The sequence below is a fragment of the Carcharodon carcharias genome, chromosome 13 (genome assembly GCF_017639515.1).
Source record: "Carcharodon carcharias isolate sCarCar2 chromosome 13, sCarCar2.pri, whole genome shotgun sequence".
Classification (NCBI taxonomy): Eukaryota; Metazoa; Chordata; class Chondrichthyes; order Lamniformes; family Lamnidae; genus Carcharodon; species Carcharodon carcharias.
This window is the reverse complement of record NC_054479.1, coordinates 125,477,118-125,494,626: the sequence shown is the minus strand read 5'-3', so window position 1 is coordinate 125,494,626 and position 17,509 is coordinate 125,477,118. Positions and strand designations below refer to the sequence as shown.

The 17,509-nt window shown below is 43.3% G+C and overlaps 2 protein-coding genes across 3 annotated transcripts in view; one reads left to right on the top strand and one right to left on the bottom strand.

Moving 5' to 3' along the window:
• Positions 1 to 467: 467 nt before the first annotated feature.
• The window catches only part of LOC121286339 (protein FAM71F1-like), an 86,294-nt gene continuing 69,252 nt past the window's right edge, over positions 468 to 17,509 (top strand). Inside the window, exon 1 of the mRNA XM_041203424.1 lies at positions 468 to 527. The gene's annotated coding sequence lies outside the window, so the exon portion shown is untranslated. The remainder of the gene's footprint in view (positions 528 to 17,509) is intronic.
• Positions 14,301 to 17,509, bottom strand: part of rbm28 (RNA binding motif protein 28) — a 44,128-nt gene continuing 40,919 nt past the window's right edge. For both annotated transcript variants that reach the window (XM_041203422.1, XM_041203421.1), the window contains exons 18-19: positions 16,476 to 16,593; positions 14,301 to 15,813 (exon numbers count right to left, since the gene is read on the bottom strand). In XM_041203422.1, the coding sequence (XP_041059356.1) occupies positions 15,676 to 15,813; positions 16,476 to 16,593 (256 nt within the window). In that variant the 3' untranslated portion in view covers positions 14,301 to 15,675. The remainder of the gene's footprint in view (positions 15,814 to 16,475; positions 16,594 to 17,509) is intronic.

The window sequence follows — 17,509 nt, the reverse complement described above, 5'->3', positions numbered from 1 at the left end:
GCCCACATCCTGTTAATGAATTAAAATGACAAATAAGCCACACACAGCGAGGGGAAATCAGAGGGAAAATTGGTTCAGGGCCTTGGCAACTGAAAGCACAGCTGACAATGGTTGAGCAATTTAAATTGGGGATGTGCAAGAGGTCAGAATTGGAAGAGTGCAGTTGCAGGACTGGAGAAGGTACTGAGTTTGGTCAGGGATTTGGGTGGTATTCTAGTTAAATACACTCGCAAGATTTATTTTGCTGACAAACAAATCATATTCTGAGAAGTGCAGTCAACTAAAACTTTGGCCTCAGGTTTCGGAGAGTAACCAGTTAAAACTCCCAGCAACTTAATTCTTCCTGTGTTTGCTGGCCTGCAGCCATTGAGTTAGTTTCTGCCCGGATTGACTGAGACAATCAGCTGCCAGAGACAAGCATAACTGTAAAAATATTTGCCTGCGGGAGGAATATCCTGCACAATCGGTCCTGCGTCACTTTTGTTTGATCTTCTGGATCATGAACCGGAGATTTCGGTCCATGAGTGGTGAGTATTAGTCATCAATAAACCGTGAGCAGTGTCACAATGCAAGTTACAGACCTACTTCTGTACATTTTAGTCACCGGACGTCTGTACTACAAAATTGAGATCGCTCAAATGCACTACTTAATGTCAACACATAGTGACTGAGTGATGTTGTCGTCTCCACACTAACAGGGTGGGGGTTGGGAGTGTGCTTATGATGGTATCCAGGGATACTGAAAAATATAGAATGATATTTGGAATCTGTTCAAGATTAGGGTTGTTATGCATGAACAAATGGAAATATTTTTGTGTTTTTTGCATCTAACAGCAATGTCAAACACTCTCAGGACAGTTACGGCACAGGTTAGATGCAGAGTAAAACTCCTTCTTCACAGCCCTATCAAACCTTCCCAAGGTGGGACAGTACAAACCAGATATAAAGCGCCCTTTATACTGTCCCTTCAAACACTCCCAAGGTGCTACAGCATGGATTAGATATAGAGCAATGTTCAGCATAGGTTAGATAGTGAGCATTGTTCCTCCAAATTTATAACTCATCTCACACCTAAGTGAAACTAACAATGTAACACTATTTGTAGTGAATTGAGAGTATGTGATCTATAACAAGTGACCCTGAGATGGAATGCTCACTTGTAGATGCCAAGTTAGGGCAGAACTGAATTATAGAATTACCTGGAAAAACTCAGCAGGTCTGGCAGCATCGGCGGAGAAGAAAAGAGTTACGTTTCGAGTCCTCATGACCCTTCAACAGAACTAGGTGAATCCAAGGAGAGGGGTGAAATATAAGCTGGTTTACCCCCCACCCCCCCACCTTAAACCAGCTTATATTTCACCCCTCTCCTTGGATTCACCTAGTTCTATTGAAGGGTCATGAGGACTCGAAACGTAACTCTTTTCTTCTCTGCCGATGCTGCCAGACCTGCTGAGTTTTTCCAGGTAATCCTGTTTTTGTTTTGGATTTCCAGCATCCGCAGTTTTTTGTTTTTATATCTATAGAATTGAATTATAATGCTCACCACCATCAAATATTCTTCCTAAATTAAACGTCAAGCCTCACATATAAAATATAGGCACTTACCAAAATACCAAAGGAGCACTGGTGCTTGAAAGAGCAGGAGAGAAAGATAAATAAAGAGAATTGTTAAGAAGGTCAAACTTGAATATAAGATCATGCGAATTGTATGAAGAGGATGGAACAGAAATGTGAAAAGGCCTAAACTTTGAGGTACAGGGAAAGAAACCGAAGGCCAGAAGCTGGTGTGATGAGTTAAACATAGTAGGTCTAGTGAGAAACTTGCAACTAGAGAGTCTATTACATCTTGCTTTCTTTTCTCAAATTATTATTTATGGGATCGCTTAGGTGGTAGGATGTTGTGCCTCCAATCTGTAGATTTGACATTCATCACTTTCAGTGGTGAGTTGGCACACTGTATACGTGATGTTGTGCATATTGCTCCTTGTGTTGTAGGAGTTGGGCTTGATATTGCGTCAGTTGCTGGTGATGTTATTGATGTTGCACCACTTATTAGCAATGTTGTTGATGTTCTCTCACTGGTTAGTGATGTTGCTGGTGCTATTGATGATCTTTTCTGCTTTGCCAGCTCAGATATAGGTTGAATATGGACTCTGTTCTTTCTCAGTTGCTTACTGGTTTCGGTCTCAATGATTTATGACCATGCAGTCTCTGCTTCACTAACAACTTTTTATAGGTTCCAGATTTTCATGATTGGATCCTGTACATGTACAGTTTGCCCTTTCAACAGCTCAGGCAGGGATTTAGTATGCTAATTGAAGTGCTGACCTCCTTCTACCTGTGCATCAGTGAATTATTGTTCTATTTCCTCCAATCACATAGATGGAGTATCTTGCTTTGCTGAATTGTCTTATACTTTCTTCCATTCAAAAGCTCTGCAGGTGATTTCATGTTGGCCTTGAGAGATGTAGATTGGAGTGACAAGAAGATTTGGATCTTCCTTTGTCTCTCAGCATTTCATGAGGATTCTCTTGACCGCCTGGAAGTGTTTTTCTATAAACCCACGTCCCCTTGAGTAATGTGGTGAGAACCCATACTGCTCAACGAATCCCTCCAGTTTTCTGGAAGTGAATTAGGTTCCGTTGTCAGATATTATTCTTTCAGGAATCCTTTGCTCAGCAAACAGGACACATACTGCTGAGATGATTATTGTAGCTCTCAAATCTTTCAACTTTTGGATAAAAGGGAACTTTTTGAGTAGTAGTCCGCAAATATGAGAAGATGTTTCCTCTCATGGGAGAATCTAGATCGAGGCGTCACTATTTAAAAATAAAGGGTCACTCATTAAAGACAGAGATGAGGAGAATTTTTTTTCTCCCTGAGAAGTGAGTGTATTTGGAACTCTCTCCTTCAAAAGGCGATAGAAGCAGAGTCTTTGAATATTTTTAAGGCAGTGCTAGATAGATTCTTGATTAACAAGAGAGTGAAAGGTTATCAGGGGTAGGCAGGAATGTGGGGTTGAGGTTACATTCAGATCAGCCATGATCTTACTGAATGGCAGAGTGGGCTCAAGGGGCTGAGTGGCCTACTCCTAATTCATATGTTCGTATGAGACACCATTCTTGAGCTTGTGTAAATAAATTGGTTCCCACAGTATCCCATGTCTGGGTGGTACTTCAGTAGCTATCATCTCTTTTTGCCATTCATTCGATGTTTTTAATTGTCTTAAACTAAACAGAAGGGAGAAGGGATCAAGTGAGGGGAGATATGGGAAATTAAAGGGAAACAACAAGGTAATAGAGCAGGGTAGCAACTTGGGCAATGATTACCAAAGCGTGGCAGGTGGATAATGCAAAAGTGATAAAAAGACAGAGTCAAAGACTCTGTATCTGAATGCATGCAGCATTAGTAACAAAATGGATGAATTGTTAGCACAGATAGAAATAAACAACTATGACCTGACAACCATTAAAGAGACATGGTTGAAAGGTGACCCAGGCTGGGACCTGAATATCAAAGGGTATTTGACATTTCTGAATGACAGGAAGCTAGGAAAAGGTGATAGGGTAGCTCCGTTAATTAAGGATGTCATTAATACAGTAGTGAGTGATGACCTTAGCTCAAAAGAGCAAGATGTAGAATCATTTTGGGTAGAGATAAGAATTAGGAAAGGCAAGAGGTCATTCGTGGGAGTAATGCTTAGTAGTTACTCTGTAGGACAGCGTATACAGGAATAAATCAATGGGGTAAGGTACTGCAATAATCGTGGATGACTTTAATCTTCATGAAGATTAGGTGAATCAGATTGGTAAAGGTAGCCTGAAAATGAGTTCATAGAGTGCATTCAGGACAATTTCTCAAAGCAGTATGTTCTGGAACCAACCAGGGAGTAGTTAATTTAGGCCTGGTAATGTGCAATGAGACAAGATTAATCAATAACCTCATTGTAAAGGACATTAACGTGATAGAATTTCATGTTCAGTTTGAAGGTGAGAAGGTGTGGCTCAAAGATTAGTGTTTTAAACCTGAATAAAGGTAAATAATAAGGATATGAAGGCAGAATTGTCTAGAGTGATCTAGGAAACTAGATTAAAAGGTAGGACAGTAGAGATGCAGTGGCAGACTTTTAGGGAGATATATAACTCTCAGCAAAAATTTATCCCAGTGAGAAAGAAAGACTCCTTGAGAAAGATGCATCATCCGTGGTTAAATAAGGGAGTTAAGGAAAACATCAAATTGAAAGAAATACTACAATTCTGCGAAGGTTAGTGGTAGGTCAGAAAAAAATGGACAGATTTTTAAAAATAAAGACTAAAAAAGTAATAAAGGAGAAATTAGAGTATGAGAGAAAGCTGGCTAGAATTATAAAAATATTAAGAGATTCCACAAGTATTTAAAAAGGAAAAGAGTAACTAAAGTGAGTATTGGTCTTCTAGAGAGTCCGGGGAATTAATAATGGAAAACAGGGAAATGGCAGAGGCATTGAACAGGTATTTTTTGTCTGTCTTCATTGTAGAAGACTGAGAAAACTTCCCAAACATACTTGAAAATAAAAAAGATGAAAGGGAGGGAGGAACTTAAAACAACCACTATCATCAAGAAAAACTGGGTAAACTACTATATCTAGAGGCAGACTGGTTCCCAGGACCTGATGGCCTGCATCTGCTTCAGATTTATGACTGTGAGCTAATTTTTCATCCTCTTCCTGATATGAATGATTGTGAATTTCTTTCCTCTAGGAACTGTCACATTTGGCCATTTCATGCAGCTGTATGGTTCCTATGCCTATTGTATATCATCTTCTAGAGTATGGATATTTTGGTTTTTTTTAATTCTCATTTGCCCTATTGTTCTGTCTCTGATAACTTGTTTACCATTTCCTTTGTTCTGCACATCTTTCCCAATGATTTGCCTTTTCACAAGCTCTGCAGTTTGATCCATATGAGGGACATTTCCTGGTATCTGTGAACTCCCTGGTTGTTTATATCTTCTGCACTTCTTCTTGTGTGGTGTGAATTATTTTGTTGCTGTTTCATTGTACCAACCCTGGTGCCTTTCTCTTGACTTGACTGAAAGCTAGCCATTTGGGCAGTCATCATCTTCATCTGTCTACTTGTGGCTTCCTGTGCTGTGGCAGTGTCTATAGACTGCGATATTGAGCTTGCTCTTTCCAATCAATTTTGTACTTCAGGGTGTGCAGAACTCCAAATGAGCTGATCTAGTGACCTACATCCTTAAATTTATATTTTCTAGCTGCATTTTTCAGCCTTGTTAGGCAATTCTCAATTGGCTCACCTGATTCCTGCCTGAGGCCTTGAAATTCATATTGGTAGATCCGATGATTTGACTTTGGCTGGAGATTTTTCAAAAATTTTGTCTGGGTTTCTGTTGTCTTCACTCAGCTCCCAGCTATTAAACAAATTTAACCCTTCCTCTCCAGGCCTTCTTCTTCTTCACTAGTGCTTTTTACAAAGTTACCGAATGTCATTCTGCACTTTTTGTTTTACACTTCTCAAGAGACTCTACGATATCATCATAAACTGCAGCTGTATGTTTTTTGCTATGGTAGTGACCATTTTGCTTTTGTAGCCCTTTTTGCTTTTTCTGGCCTAATTCATGTTGATTCATAATCTAATTCGCCATTAAATGTATTTAAATTGTTTGGATTCTTTGGGGTTTTTTTTTACAAACGACCATCCGCTGCCACCATGTTATGTCATCTAGCTCCCATAAGTTCTCAATAATCACACTTTTAGTCTCAAAATGCAGGAGCTTATTTAGAATGTCTTTTGAAAATCCAAATATATCATGATCTACTGTTTCTTCTTTATCTGCCAGGCTAGTTACATCCTCAAATGCACAAATTTGTAATACCCAACTTCCCTTCATAAAAACCACATTAGACAAAGTTAATCTAAACTGATTTAAATGCCATTGCCACTTCCTTAACAATGGATTCCAGCACTTTCTCTTCTGGGACATAGGCTAACTAGCTGTAGTTCCGTTTTCTCTCTCCCTCCCTTTCTTGTATAGCAGTGTTACATTTGCTACATTCCAATCCACAGGGACCAATCCAGAATCTAGGGAGTTTTGAAAGATCACAACCCATGCACCCATCATCCGTGCACCTAGAACGCAAGTCCCTTCAATTCCAGAGGATTGTCAATTTTTAGTCCCATTAATTCCTCCATTACTTTTTTTTATATTGATTATTCAGTTCCTCACTCTCATTAACCCTTGGTGTCCACTATTTATGTTTTGTCTTATATGCGAAAACTGAAAATATTTGTTCACAAAATCAGCCATTTCATTATTCCCCATTATTTCTCCTTTCAAGGCCTCTAAGGGATCCACATTTATTTTAGTGACTCTCCCTTTTTACATACTGTATTATATTCCTTGCTAGTTTGCGCTCATGTCATTTTCGCTCTCAAACAATTTTTTGATAATCAATTGCTGGCTGCCTTTCAAAGTGGTCCTGATGGCAGGATGGTCTTAGGGCAGTGAGAATTCTGAATGACTCAAAAATCAGGCCAAAATAAAAACAAATAGGCTGGGTCCTCAAGGTTTAAAGAAACTTTAGAAGATCACACATTCAGTGGGAACACTCAATTTACAGGGTGTGGTTCCATTTGAGTTATGATTAAAAAAAACCTAATATAGCTGTTATTGCAATTAATTCATAACTTAGTGGCTGTGTGGGAGCCCACAGTGGTGTAGGTAAGATTTAAAAGGCCCACATCATTTATCTCATATATCTGGAATGTGTGAATAAAAGCGAAAGGAGGTGTGTCTTCCTGTGGTTAGTGAAAGGATCCAGCTGCCGTGGGAGTGGCTCCAACTCACCGCCCTGTAGGGAATTGAGGCAACTTTCCACACCTTACTTTAATTACCTGTATGTTTTTTTTAAACACGCAAACTTTCTCCACTCACGTGATTGTTCTCCTTAACCTGCAGGTCTGGTCGGGGCAACTGTTGTCCCTTGTGTCTCAAGAAGCACAGTGCAAAACAACCACTCTACACATCAATTCCGCCATCACCTACACAATCCCATGGACTCCACAGCCCAGCCCATTGCATGCTCCCGAAAGATGATCCTAGGTTTCCTCCTCTCCTAAATGCAAATCCAGAATTAAGATGCATTTGTACAGCACGTTCACGACTTAGGGATGGCCCAAAGCACTTTGCTGCTGATAATGAAGTGTTAGAAATGAGGCAGCCAATTTGTGCACAGCAGCACTCTCACAAACAAGATGCGATAATTACCAAATCAGGTCCTGTTTTTTTTGCAGTGAAGTTGGCGAGGTTCCACCAGACCTACTTGGGTGCAGACATCATTATCGCATTGGTCCAAACATGGACAAAGAGCTGAGTTTCAGAAGAAAGATGAAAGTGACTGCCCTTGACAAGACAGCATTTGACTGAGTGTAGTATTAAGGAGTCTGAGGAAAATTGAAATCAATGGGAATCGAGTAGGAAACTCTCCACTGGCTGGAATCATACCAAGCACAAAGGAAGATAGTTGTTACAGCCCCATCATCTCAGCCCCAAGACATCGCTGCAAGAGTTCCTCAGGGAACAATCTTTGGCTGCTTCATCACTGACCTTTCCTCCATCAGAAGTGTGGGTGTTCACTGATGATTGCTGTGTTCAGCTCCATTCATAGCACATTAGATAAGCATAAGTGGCAAGTAATATTTCATGATACAGAATGACAGGTAATGACCATCTCAAATGAGAGAGTGTCTAACCGCTTCCCTTTGACATTCACCAGCATTATCATCGCTGATTCTCCCACCATCAATATTCTGGGGTCACCATTGGCCAGAAACCTAACTGGACCAGCCATTTAAATACTGTGGCCACAGGTGCAGGTCAGAGTCTAGGAATTCTGTGACTGGTAATTCATCTTGTGACTTTTCCACATCCTACAAGGCACAAGTCAGAATATGGTAGAATACTCTCCACTTGCCTGACTGAGTGCAGCTTCAACAACACACAAGGAGCATGACACAATCCAGGATAAAGCAACCTACTTGGTTGGCACCCCATCCACACCTTAAACATTCAGTCCCTCCACAACCAACACACCCTTGCTGCAATGTGTACCACCTACAAGACGTCCTGCAGCAACTCACCAAGGCTTTCTTTGATAGCACCTTCAAAACCTGCGACCTCTATCACCTAGAAGAACAAGGGCAGCAGACACCTGGGGACACTACCACCTAATTCCCTTCCAAGCCACATACCATCCTGACTTGGGACTATATTGCTGAACTTCAGTGCCGCTGGGTCAAAATCCTGGATCTCCCGACCTAACAGCATTGTAAAAAGTACCTACACCAGAAGGACAGCAGCATTTCAAAGGCAGCAGCTCACCATCACCTTCTCTAGGGCAATTAGGGATGGGCAATAAATTGTGGCTTTGTCAACAACATCCACATCCCATGAATAAATAAATAAAAACTGACCAGAACACCTGGGCAAACTCCCCACCTTTTCTTCAAAATAGTGCCGTGGTCTCTTCTACATTCACCCCAGGGGGCTGACCAGGACTGTTTTAACATCTCCTCCAAATAACTGCATCTCTGACATTGATGCACCCCTTCCATACTGCATGTGTTTTTTAAAGTTCATTCATGGGATGTGGACTTCCACTGGCTGGGCCAGCATTTATTGCCTATCCCTAGTTCCCCTTGTGAAGGCAGTGGTGAGCTACCTTCTTGAACTGCTGCAGTCTATGTGGTGTAGGTACACCCACAGTGATGTTAGGAAGGGAGTTCCAGGATTTTGACCCAGCAACAGTGAAGGAATGGTGAGAGTTTTCCAAGTCGGGATGGTGAGTGACTTGGAGGGGAACTTCCAGTTAGTGGTGTTCCCATCCATCTGCTGCCCTTGTCCTTCTAGATGGTAGTGGTCATGGGTTTGGAAGGTGCTGTTGAAGGAGCCTTGGTATATTCCTGCAATGCATCTTGTAGATGGCACACACTGTTGCTACTGTGCTTCAGTGGTGGAGGGAGTGAATGTTTGTGGATGTGGTGCCAATCAAGCGGGCTGCTTTGACCTGGATGGTGTCAAGATTCTTGTGTTGTGGGAGCTGCACTCATCCAGGCAAGTGGGGAGTATTCCATCACACTCCTGATTTGTGACTTGTAGATGGTGGACAGGCTTTGGGGAGTCAGGAGGTGGGTTATTCATCACACGACTCCTAGCCTCTGACCTGCTCTTATAGTCAGTATTTATATGGCTAGTCCAGTTCAGATTCTAGTCAATGGTAACCCGCAGGATGTTGATAGTGGGGGATTCAGTGATGGTAATGCCATTGAACTTCAAGGGGCGATGGTTGGATTCTCACTTGTCGGAGATGGTTATTGCCTGACACGGGTTGTGCGAATGTTACTTGCCACTTGTTAGCCCAAGCCTGGATATTGTTCAGGTCATGCTGCATTTGAACATGGACTGCTTCAGTAGGTGAGCAGTCATGAATGGTGTTGAACATTGTGCAAATCATCAGCGAACATCCCCCACTTCCGACCTTACGATGGAAGGAAGGTCATTGCTGAAGCAGCTGAAGATGGTCGGGCTGAGGACACTACCTTGAGGAACTCCTGCAAGTGATGTCCTGGAGCTGAGGTGACGGACCTCCAACAACCACAACCATCTTCCTTTGTGCTAGGTATGATTCCAACCAGAGAGTTTTCCCCCAATTCCCACTGACTCCAGTTTTGCTAGGGCTCCTTGATGCCACACTCGGTCAAATGCGGCCTTGATGTCAAGGGCAGTTACTCTCACCTCAATTTGGGAGTTCAACTCTTTTGTCCATGTTTGATCCAAGGCTGTGATGAGGTCAGCAGCTAAGTTGTCCTGGCAGAACCCAAACTGGGCGTCAGTGAGCAGGTTATTGCTAAGCAAGTGCCACTTGATAGCACTGTTGACAACCCCTTCCATTATTTCACTGATCATCTAGAGTAGACGGATGGGGCGGTAATTGGACAGGTTGGATTTGTCCTGCTTTTTGTGTACAGAACATACTTGGGCAATTTTCCACAGCCAGGTAGATGCCAGTGTTGTAGCTGTACTGGGACAGCTTAGCTAGGGGCACAAGTCTTCAGTACTATTGCTGGAATATTCTCAGATCAATAGCCTTTGCAGTATCCAGTTCCTTCAGCCATTTCTCGATGTCACGTGGAGCGAATCGAATTGGATTAAGACTAGAATCTGTGATGCTGGGAACCTCCAGATTAGACAGAGGTGGACCATCCACTTGGCACTTCTGGCTGAAGATTGTAGCAAATGCTTCAGCCTTAGCTTTTGCACTAATGTACTGGGCTCCTCCATCATTGAGGATGGGGATAATTGTGGAGCCGCCTCCTCCATGAGTTGTTTAATTGTCCACCACCATTCATGACTGGATGTGGCAGGACTGCAAAGCTTAGATCTGATCTGTTGGTTGTGGGGTCGCTTAGCTCTATCACTTGCTGCTTCTGCTGTTTGGCACACAAGTAGTCCTGTGTTATAGCTTCACCAGGTTGACATCTCATTTTTAGGTATGCCTGGTGCTGCTCCTGGCATGACATCCTGCACTCTTCTTTGAACCAGGGTTGATCCCCTGGCTTGATGGTAATGGAGAACGGGGGATATGCCAAATGTGTTGGAGTACAATTCCGCTGCTGCTGATGGCCCACAGCGCCTCATGGATGTCCAGTCTCGAGTTGCTAGATGTGTTTGAAATCTATCCCATTTAGCACGGTGGCTGTGCCACACAACACAGTGGAGGGTATCCTCAATGTGAAGCTGGGGCTTCATCTTCACAAGGATTGTGCGGTGGTCACTCCTACCGATACTGTCATGGACAGATGCATCTGCACCAGGCAGGTTGATGAGGATGAGGTCAAGTATGTTTTTCCCTCTTGTTGGTTCCCTCACCACCTGCCGCAGGCCCAGTCTAGCAGCTATGTCATTTAGGACTCAGCCAGCTCGGTCAGTCGTGGTGCTACCGAGCCACCCTTGGTGATGGACATTGGAGTCCCCCACCCAGAGTACATTCTGTGCCCTTGCCACCCTCAGTGCTTCCTCTAAGTGAAGGAGCACTGATTCATCAGCTGAAGGAGGGCGGTAGGCGGTTTCCTTGCCTATGTTGACCTGATGCCATGAGACTTCATGGGATCCAGACTCTATGTTGAAGACTCCCAGGGCAACTCCCTCCTGACTGTATATCCCTGTGCCACCGCCACATCTGCTGAGTCTGTCCGGCCCGTGGGACATACCCAGGGGTGGTGATAGTGGTGTCTGGGACATTATCTGTAAGATATTATTCCGTGAGGATGACTACATCACACAGTTGCCTAATCTCCCAATTTTGGCACCAGCCCCCAGGTGTTAGTCAGGGAAACTTTGATGGGTCGACAGGGCTGAGATTGCCCTTGTCGTTTCCAGGGACGATGCTAGGTGGTCCGTCCGGTTTCATTCCTTTTTTGTGACTTTGTAGCAGTTTGATACAACTGAGTGGCTTGCTAGGCCATTCAGAGAGCATGTAAGAGTCAACCACATTGCTGTCGGTCTGGAGTCACATGTCAGCCAGATCAGGCAAGGATAGCAGATTTCCTTCCCTAAAAGGACATTAGTGAACCAGATGAGTTTTTACAATGGTTTCATGGTCATCATTAGACTTCTAATTCCAGATTTTTATTGAATTCAAATTTCACCATCTGCTGTGGCGGGATTCAAACCCAGGTCCCCAAAGCATTACCCTGGGTCTCTGGATTACTAGCCCAGCGACAATGCCATAACACCATCACCTCCCCCTGAGCATCAATCTAAATTTTATGTTCAAGTTTCTGTAGTGGGACTTGAACCCATAAACCTTCTGACTGAGGCGAGGCTGACCCCTATCCAAGATCATTCATTCTGATTCAGTTCTGTGGTCCCCGCTATTCAGGAAAATCTACCGTTTCCCACATTTTATAGATCACAATCACTGCTAATCTTTATAATATTAAATCCAGTTCCTAACCAGCTATTTAGCCAATGTTTTTTGGCACTCCTTTAACTTGTTGGCTGGGGGTCTGCTCTGGTAATTAACCTGTGTGTGCCAGAGAAATCTTATAATCTTGCTTAAGCTCTTTCAATTATAGATTCATGTCCTCACAGGCTACATTCAATGATCAGGTTAAACAGAGTTTATATATTGTCCATTCTTTGCTGCACTTAAGAGCCTGGGAGTTTTTAGCTGGAGTTGTATAAATATCTGGTAAGGTTTGGGAAGGACAGACAGCGAGATGAACTTTATCCTGGATCAGAAATGTCTCCAAGTGCTTCACATGGAGCTACTCATTTTGAAGGTCTGATGTAGATAGGTAGGTAAATTGATGTAGATAGGGTAGGTAAATTGATGTAGATAGGGTAGGTAAATTGATGTAGATAGGGTAGGTAAATTGGTGTAGACAGGTAGGTAAATTGGTGTAGACAGGTAGGTAAATTGGTGTAGACAGGTAGGTAAATTGGTGTAGACAGGTAGGTAAATTGATGTAGACAGGTAGGTAAATTGATGTAGACAGGTAGGTAAATTGATGTAGATAGGGTAGGTAAATTGATGTAGATAGGGTAGGTAAATTGATGTAGATAGGTAGGTAAATTGATGTAGATAGGGTAGGTAAATTGATGTAGATAGGTAGGTAAATTGATGTAGATAGGGTAGGTAAATTGATGTAGATAGGTAGGTAAATTGATGTAGATAGGGTAGGTAAATTGATGTAGATAGGTAGGTAAATTGATGTAGATAGGTAGGTAAATTGATGTAGATAGGTAGGTAAATTGATGTAGATAGGTAGATAAATTGATGTAGATAGGTAGGTAAATTGATGTAGATAGGGTAGGTAAATTGGTGTAGATAGGTAGGTAAATTGATGTAGATAGGGTAGGTAAATTGATGTAGATAGGTAGGTAAATTGATGTAGATAGGGTAGGTAAATTGATGTAGATAGGTAGGTAAATTGATGTAGATAGGTAGGTAAATTGATGTAGATAGGTAGGTAAATTGATGTAGATAGGTAGGTAAATTGATGTAGATAGGTAGGTAAATTGATGTAGATAGGTAGGTAAATTGATGTAGATAGGTAGGTAAATTGATGTCGATAAGGTAGGTAAATTGGCAGCTATTTTATTTACAGCAAACATCACAAAGTAAATTATCATAAATTTGTTTCCTGCAGTACTGTCTGGGGGAGGAATGTTTGCTAGGACACTGGGAGAACTCTCTTCTCTTAGAAATATGGTATCGTGGATCTAACTGGATCATCCATGGGGGCAGTTAGGAAATAGGATGGCTCCCATGAGGCAGGGAATTGGTCAAAGATGGATTATATGGGTTGATTCAGTAATCTGGAGTTTGATCAAGCTGGGGGAATCCTTACAGAATATTCCTTCAGGCATAACAGCAGATCATAGTGTGTGCAGGTGAATGGGATAGAGTACACAAGGGGGAACATTGTACACAATGTGCGCTGTGAATAGGATGGAGTACACAACAGCACACATTGTACACAATGTGTGCAGTTAATGGTTAGATAGGATGCCTCTCCATCCATGCTTTGTTCTTATAAAAAGAGTTCAACGTGCTGGACATACACTGTCTGAGAGTCACATCAGTACAATCCAAATGTGTGCCTGTGACTAAGAGGTTTAAGATTAGGCCTTTTCCATTTTAAGTTGTTTATTTATAAGGAAGTCTATTGAAGGAAGGGAAAGAATCTGAGTAACATCATTACACAGTGACAATTTGAGACACTCAGCACCAGAAAAGCAAGAAAAATAAATAAAAGCACTTTCTGCCATAACCCATAAAGTCATTGCTAGCGTCAAGCTTTACAATAACAAGGACTTGTTCATATTACAGACTGGAACATAGTTTAAGAATTTACCTATTACAGTGAATGCTTTTGAAGATCAGCTCTCAGTAAAAAAAAAATCACATGGGTGTAACTAGGAGGGATATGCCAAAGAGAGAAAATGCAAAAGTCAGCGAGAGAGGGAAAAAAAAAGATAAGGAGGAGAGAGAAAGTGAGTATATGGAAGAGAGAGGGTGAGGTGTCAGTAGGGACGGCGGAGGATTGGGACAGTGGACAAGCAGGAGGACACTGGAATAACTGGGTACAGAGCCACTTACATGTGCTAGCGGGTCAAAGTGTGTGCTGAGTTTGGTGGAGGAGAAAGGAGAACGTGTTTTTCTTATTTTATTCCTGATAGCAACCCCTTCTTGCTTTTGCGACAATTTCTGGAATAAAGACAGACTAACCAAGATATAGAAATATACGAATAACTTGTATTGTACAAAGATAGAGTCTGTACGTTTAAACTGCACACACACTGCAAGTTAGTTCTGCTGTGATGCAATATCAGATTCATTCAGAACTGAGCTGGTGTAAAGTAAATCTGGAGTCAGGACCTGATTTAACTCGAGGGAGTCCCACCCTGCTTCATGTTGCGTCAGGCTGATGCCTGACAGATTCACTCCAAGAATGGTGCGAGGTGCAAACCGGCACTTAACATTCCAAGCGTAGTGCAAATGCTGCCCTTGACACAGCCTCACGCTCACAATAGTAACGACATTTCAGTGAGAAAGGCATTCATTTACAAATCCACACTCACACTCATGGGACAGGCTATACTCAACGATACACAGGCAGATGCATATCACCAGCAGCCAGGATGCAAAAATGTTCACCTTTAGTTGACTGCAATTCCATAGACTCCTTCACCGTGAAATTAACTTCTTTACCTCCTTCTCCACACCCAGCCTCCCCCCGCCACCCCACTTCTCTCCTCTCATAGCATTGTTACTGTTAGGGGAGTTTAAATCAGAGCATCAGCATACGCAAACTGGGACTTACAGGAGTGAAGGGGGACAGAGATTTATATTTCAGATCAGGCTCAGGGATTCCACAATCTGCATCAAAGCAGCTGAAGGAAGCAATAATGAAACCAAGGGAGCTGGAAATGACAGATCGTTACTGGTAAGGGGCTGCGGCTAAGGTGGCTTATTCATTTAAAACTGTTCCTTTCCCACATTAACATTATTAAACTTAAAATAAACTAAAACAAAGGCAGCTATTTTCTTACTGTGTTGAAGGGCTGGTATTGGTTACAGAGAAATGAGACCGAGCCTCAACTCCCAGCAACTTCCAACTCGACAGCTGGGTGGGATAGGGGTTCAGGGAAGCAAGGGTAGACAGCAGAAATACCAGCAACACAAACACAAAACACATGCACATCACCGCCATTCCATTCACCCCCCCACCCCCCCCTCAAACCTCCAGGTTGGGCTGCGGTCTCCAGTTTAAAACCCCCTCAAACAGTGACAGCTCCCCTGGCATTGACCTGAACCCTCCCTATGAATAGTGAGGAAGTTAAGTATGACGTTACAGACCACCTCATGACCTCCACAGAATCCCACTAAGGAGGGACTCCTAATGTCTGGGTCATAAAAGGTGTCTTATGCAAGATCTCCAATTCAAGCCACGGCCCAGGTCTGGCCTACGGTCAATCTGAGGTGGGGCACAAGTTGGTCCCAGACAGTCCAAGGGAGAGTCCAGGTTGGTCCTGCGGTCAGTCTGCAGTGGAGCCCAGGTTGGTCCCACAGTCAGTCCAAGGTGGGGCCCAGGCTCTTCGTCCCCCACGCTAATCCTGAAACCATTTGCTTTTTTTCATGGGGCAGGAGGCAGGGGCTGTGCCCAGCAGCTTCTTCTTGTACTGTTCGACCAGGGAGTTAAACCTCTTCTCTTCCTTGTTCCGTTCACGTTTGTCAGTCTTTGAGCCCTTAGGGTTTGAAAGGAAAAATTTTTTTTTTATTTAAAAAGGGTTGAAAATACATGAAGGCCCTTAGAAATATTTTATGAATAGGCAAGTTAACTTCCTGGTCTAGCTTCCAACCCAGGCCCAGGACAGACCTGAGCATTCCTGGGGCAGGGTGAGGAATCCAGCCAGGGATCATTTTCATACTCATCTGAAAACTTAAAATGCTTCCTTGTGCTTCCCCCTCCACCCTCCCTACTCCCGCTCCGCCATCTACTGAAGGCCTACAATCTGGCCAAGGTACAATTTCATGACATATGGAAGCTCCCCAACCCCAAGACATCAGCAAAATTTGCCTCCTTCACTACTGAGCGCAGAGTTGCAGGACATTTGATAATGGAGGCTGTAATAGTCAGGCCAGATGGTGGCTGTACCCAACATCCTCAGATGGAGCAATTTCAAGATGGTTCCACAGTAGAGTGATGCACAGCAGGGAACTCTGGCTAATATAACCTCCTCTGTCTTTGCCTAGAGGCACTGAGAGCCATTTTTAGTGCTACCTCAGAGATCAGCTAACACAACATAGGTCATGAATCAACTCTGGGCTCTTCTTGGTGGCTCTCCCCTCCAAACACACATCCCACCCCCTGCAGTTTCACCTCTCTCACCCCTTTATGGTCCCTCACCTGTTTCTTGGGAAGTGCCTGCTTCACCTTGACTGCATTTTTCCCTCTGCTTGCCCGGCTCAGCTGCATTTTCACTTTCTTGGGCTGTGGTTGCAGTTGCTTCCCTTTATCCCGCTTTCTGGAAGAAGAAATGATTCAAAAATTTCAGGTTAATACTAACCAGCATTCTGGGTGGGAGAATATGGGGTCTAATGATACTGTTCATTGTCAGCTTTCCTTCCCCCTCAGCACTCAGACCACCTGCCCTGTGTCAGAACCTCCCCACACTGCCCAAATGATGGACATTAGCTAACTGCATGGGTCCAGGAGAGTAGCACCTAATTCTTCACTGACACACAGACCCCTGTGGAGGGGCACAGGAGGGGGGTGGCTGGGGCGTGTGGGAGGAAGCTTCTGAGTAGGGAGCAGGCAGGAGCTGAGGTCTGCCTCGGCTGAGGCCAACTATCTCAGCACCAACCAGGTATCAACAGCAGGATCCGGCTTCACCCATTTTACCAACTGACTCGACCTAAACTTCAGCTAAAAAAGGCTTGAACAAGTTTACAGATAGACCCCTTTCCCTGACACTCCCACCCGCTTCACCCCATACCCTCTAACAGAAGGTAACAAAGGGATATGGGGATAGCTCATGGTATTTACAGAAATTTCGATGAAGGCTGATGCTCCTAAGTTATTCCCTACCATTCTCTATGCTCAGATTGTCCCTTGCCACACACCAATCCAGTTCAGAGAAATGTGGAGCGTGCAAGAGCATTTACTTCCCCCCCCCAAGGAGAAATGCCCAAAATTTGGAACTTCAAGGATGAGGCTGGGCAACATCAGCAAAATCCTGTTCAAATGGAGAGAGAAGAAAGAGACATGGAGCACACTCCCTCAGCGGAACCATTAGCTGCAGTGCTACCACCAGCCACCAGAGGGAACCAACTTCACTAGTAATACAGGTCAAGCACAGGCAAGGTATCCCCAATGTTATTGGTCTTTACATAACAACCTGCATTTATATAGCAACTTTAACATAGGGAGCAGTCAAAAGG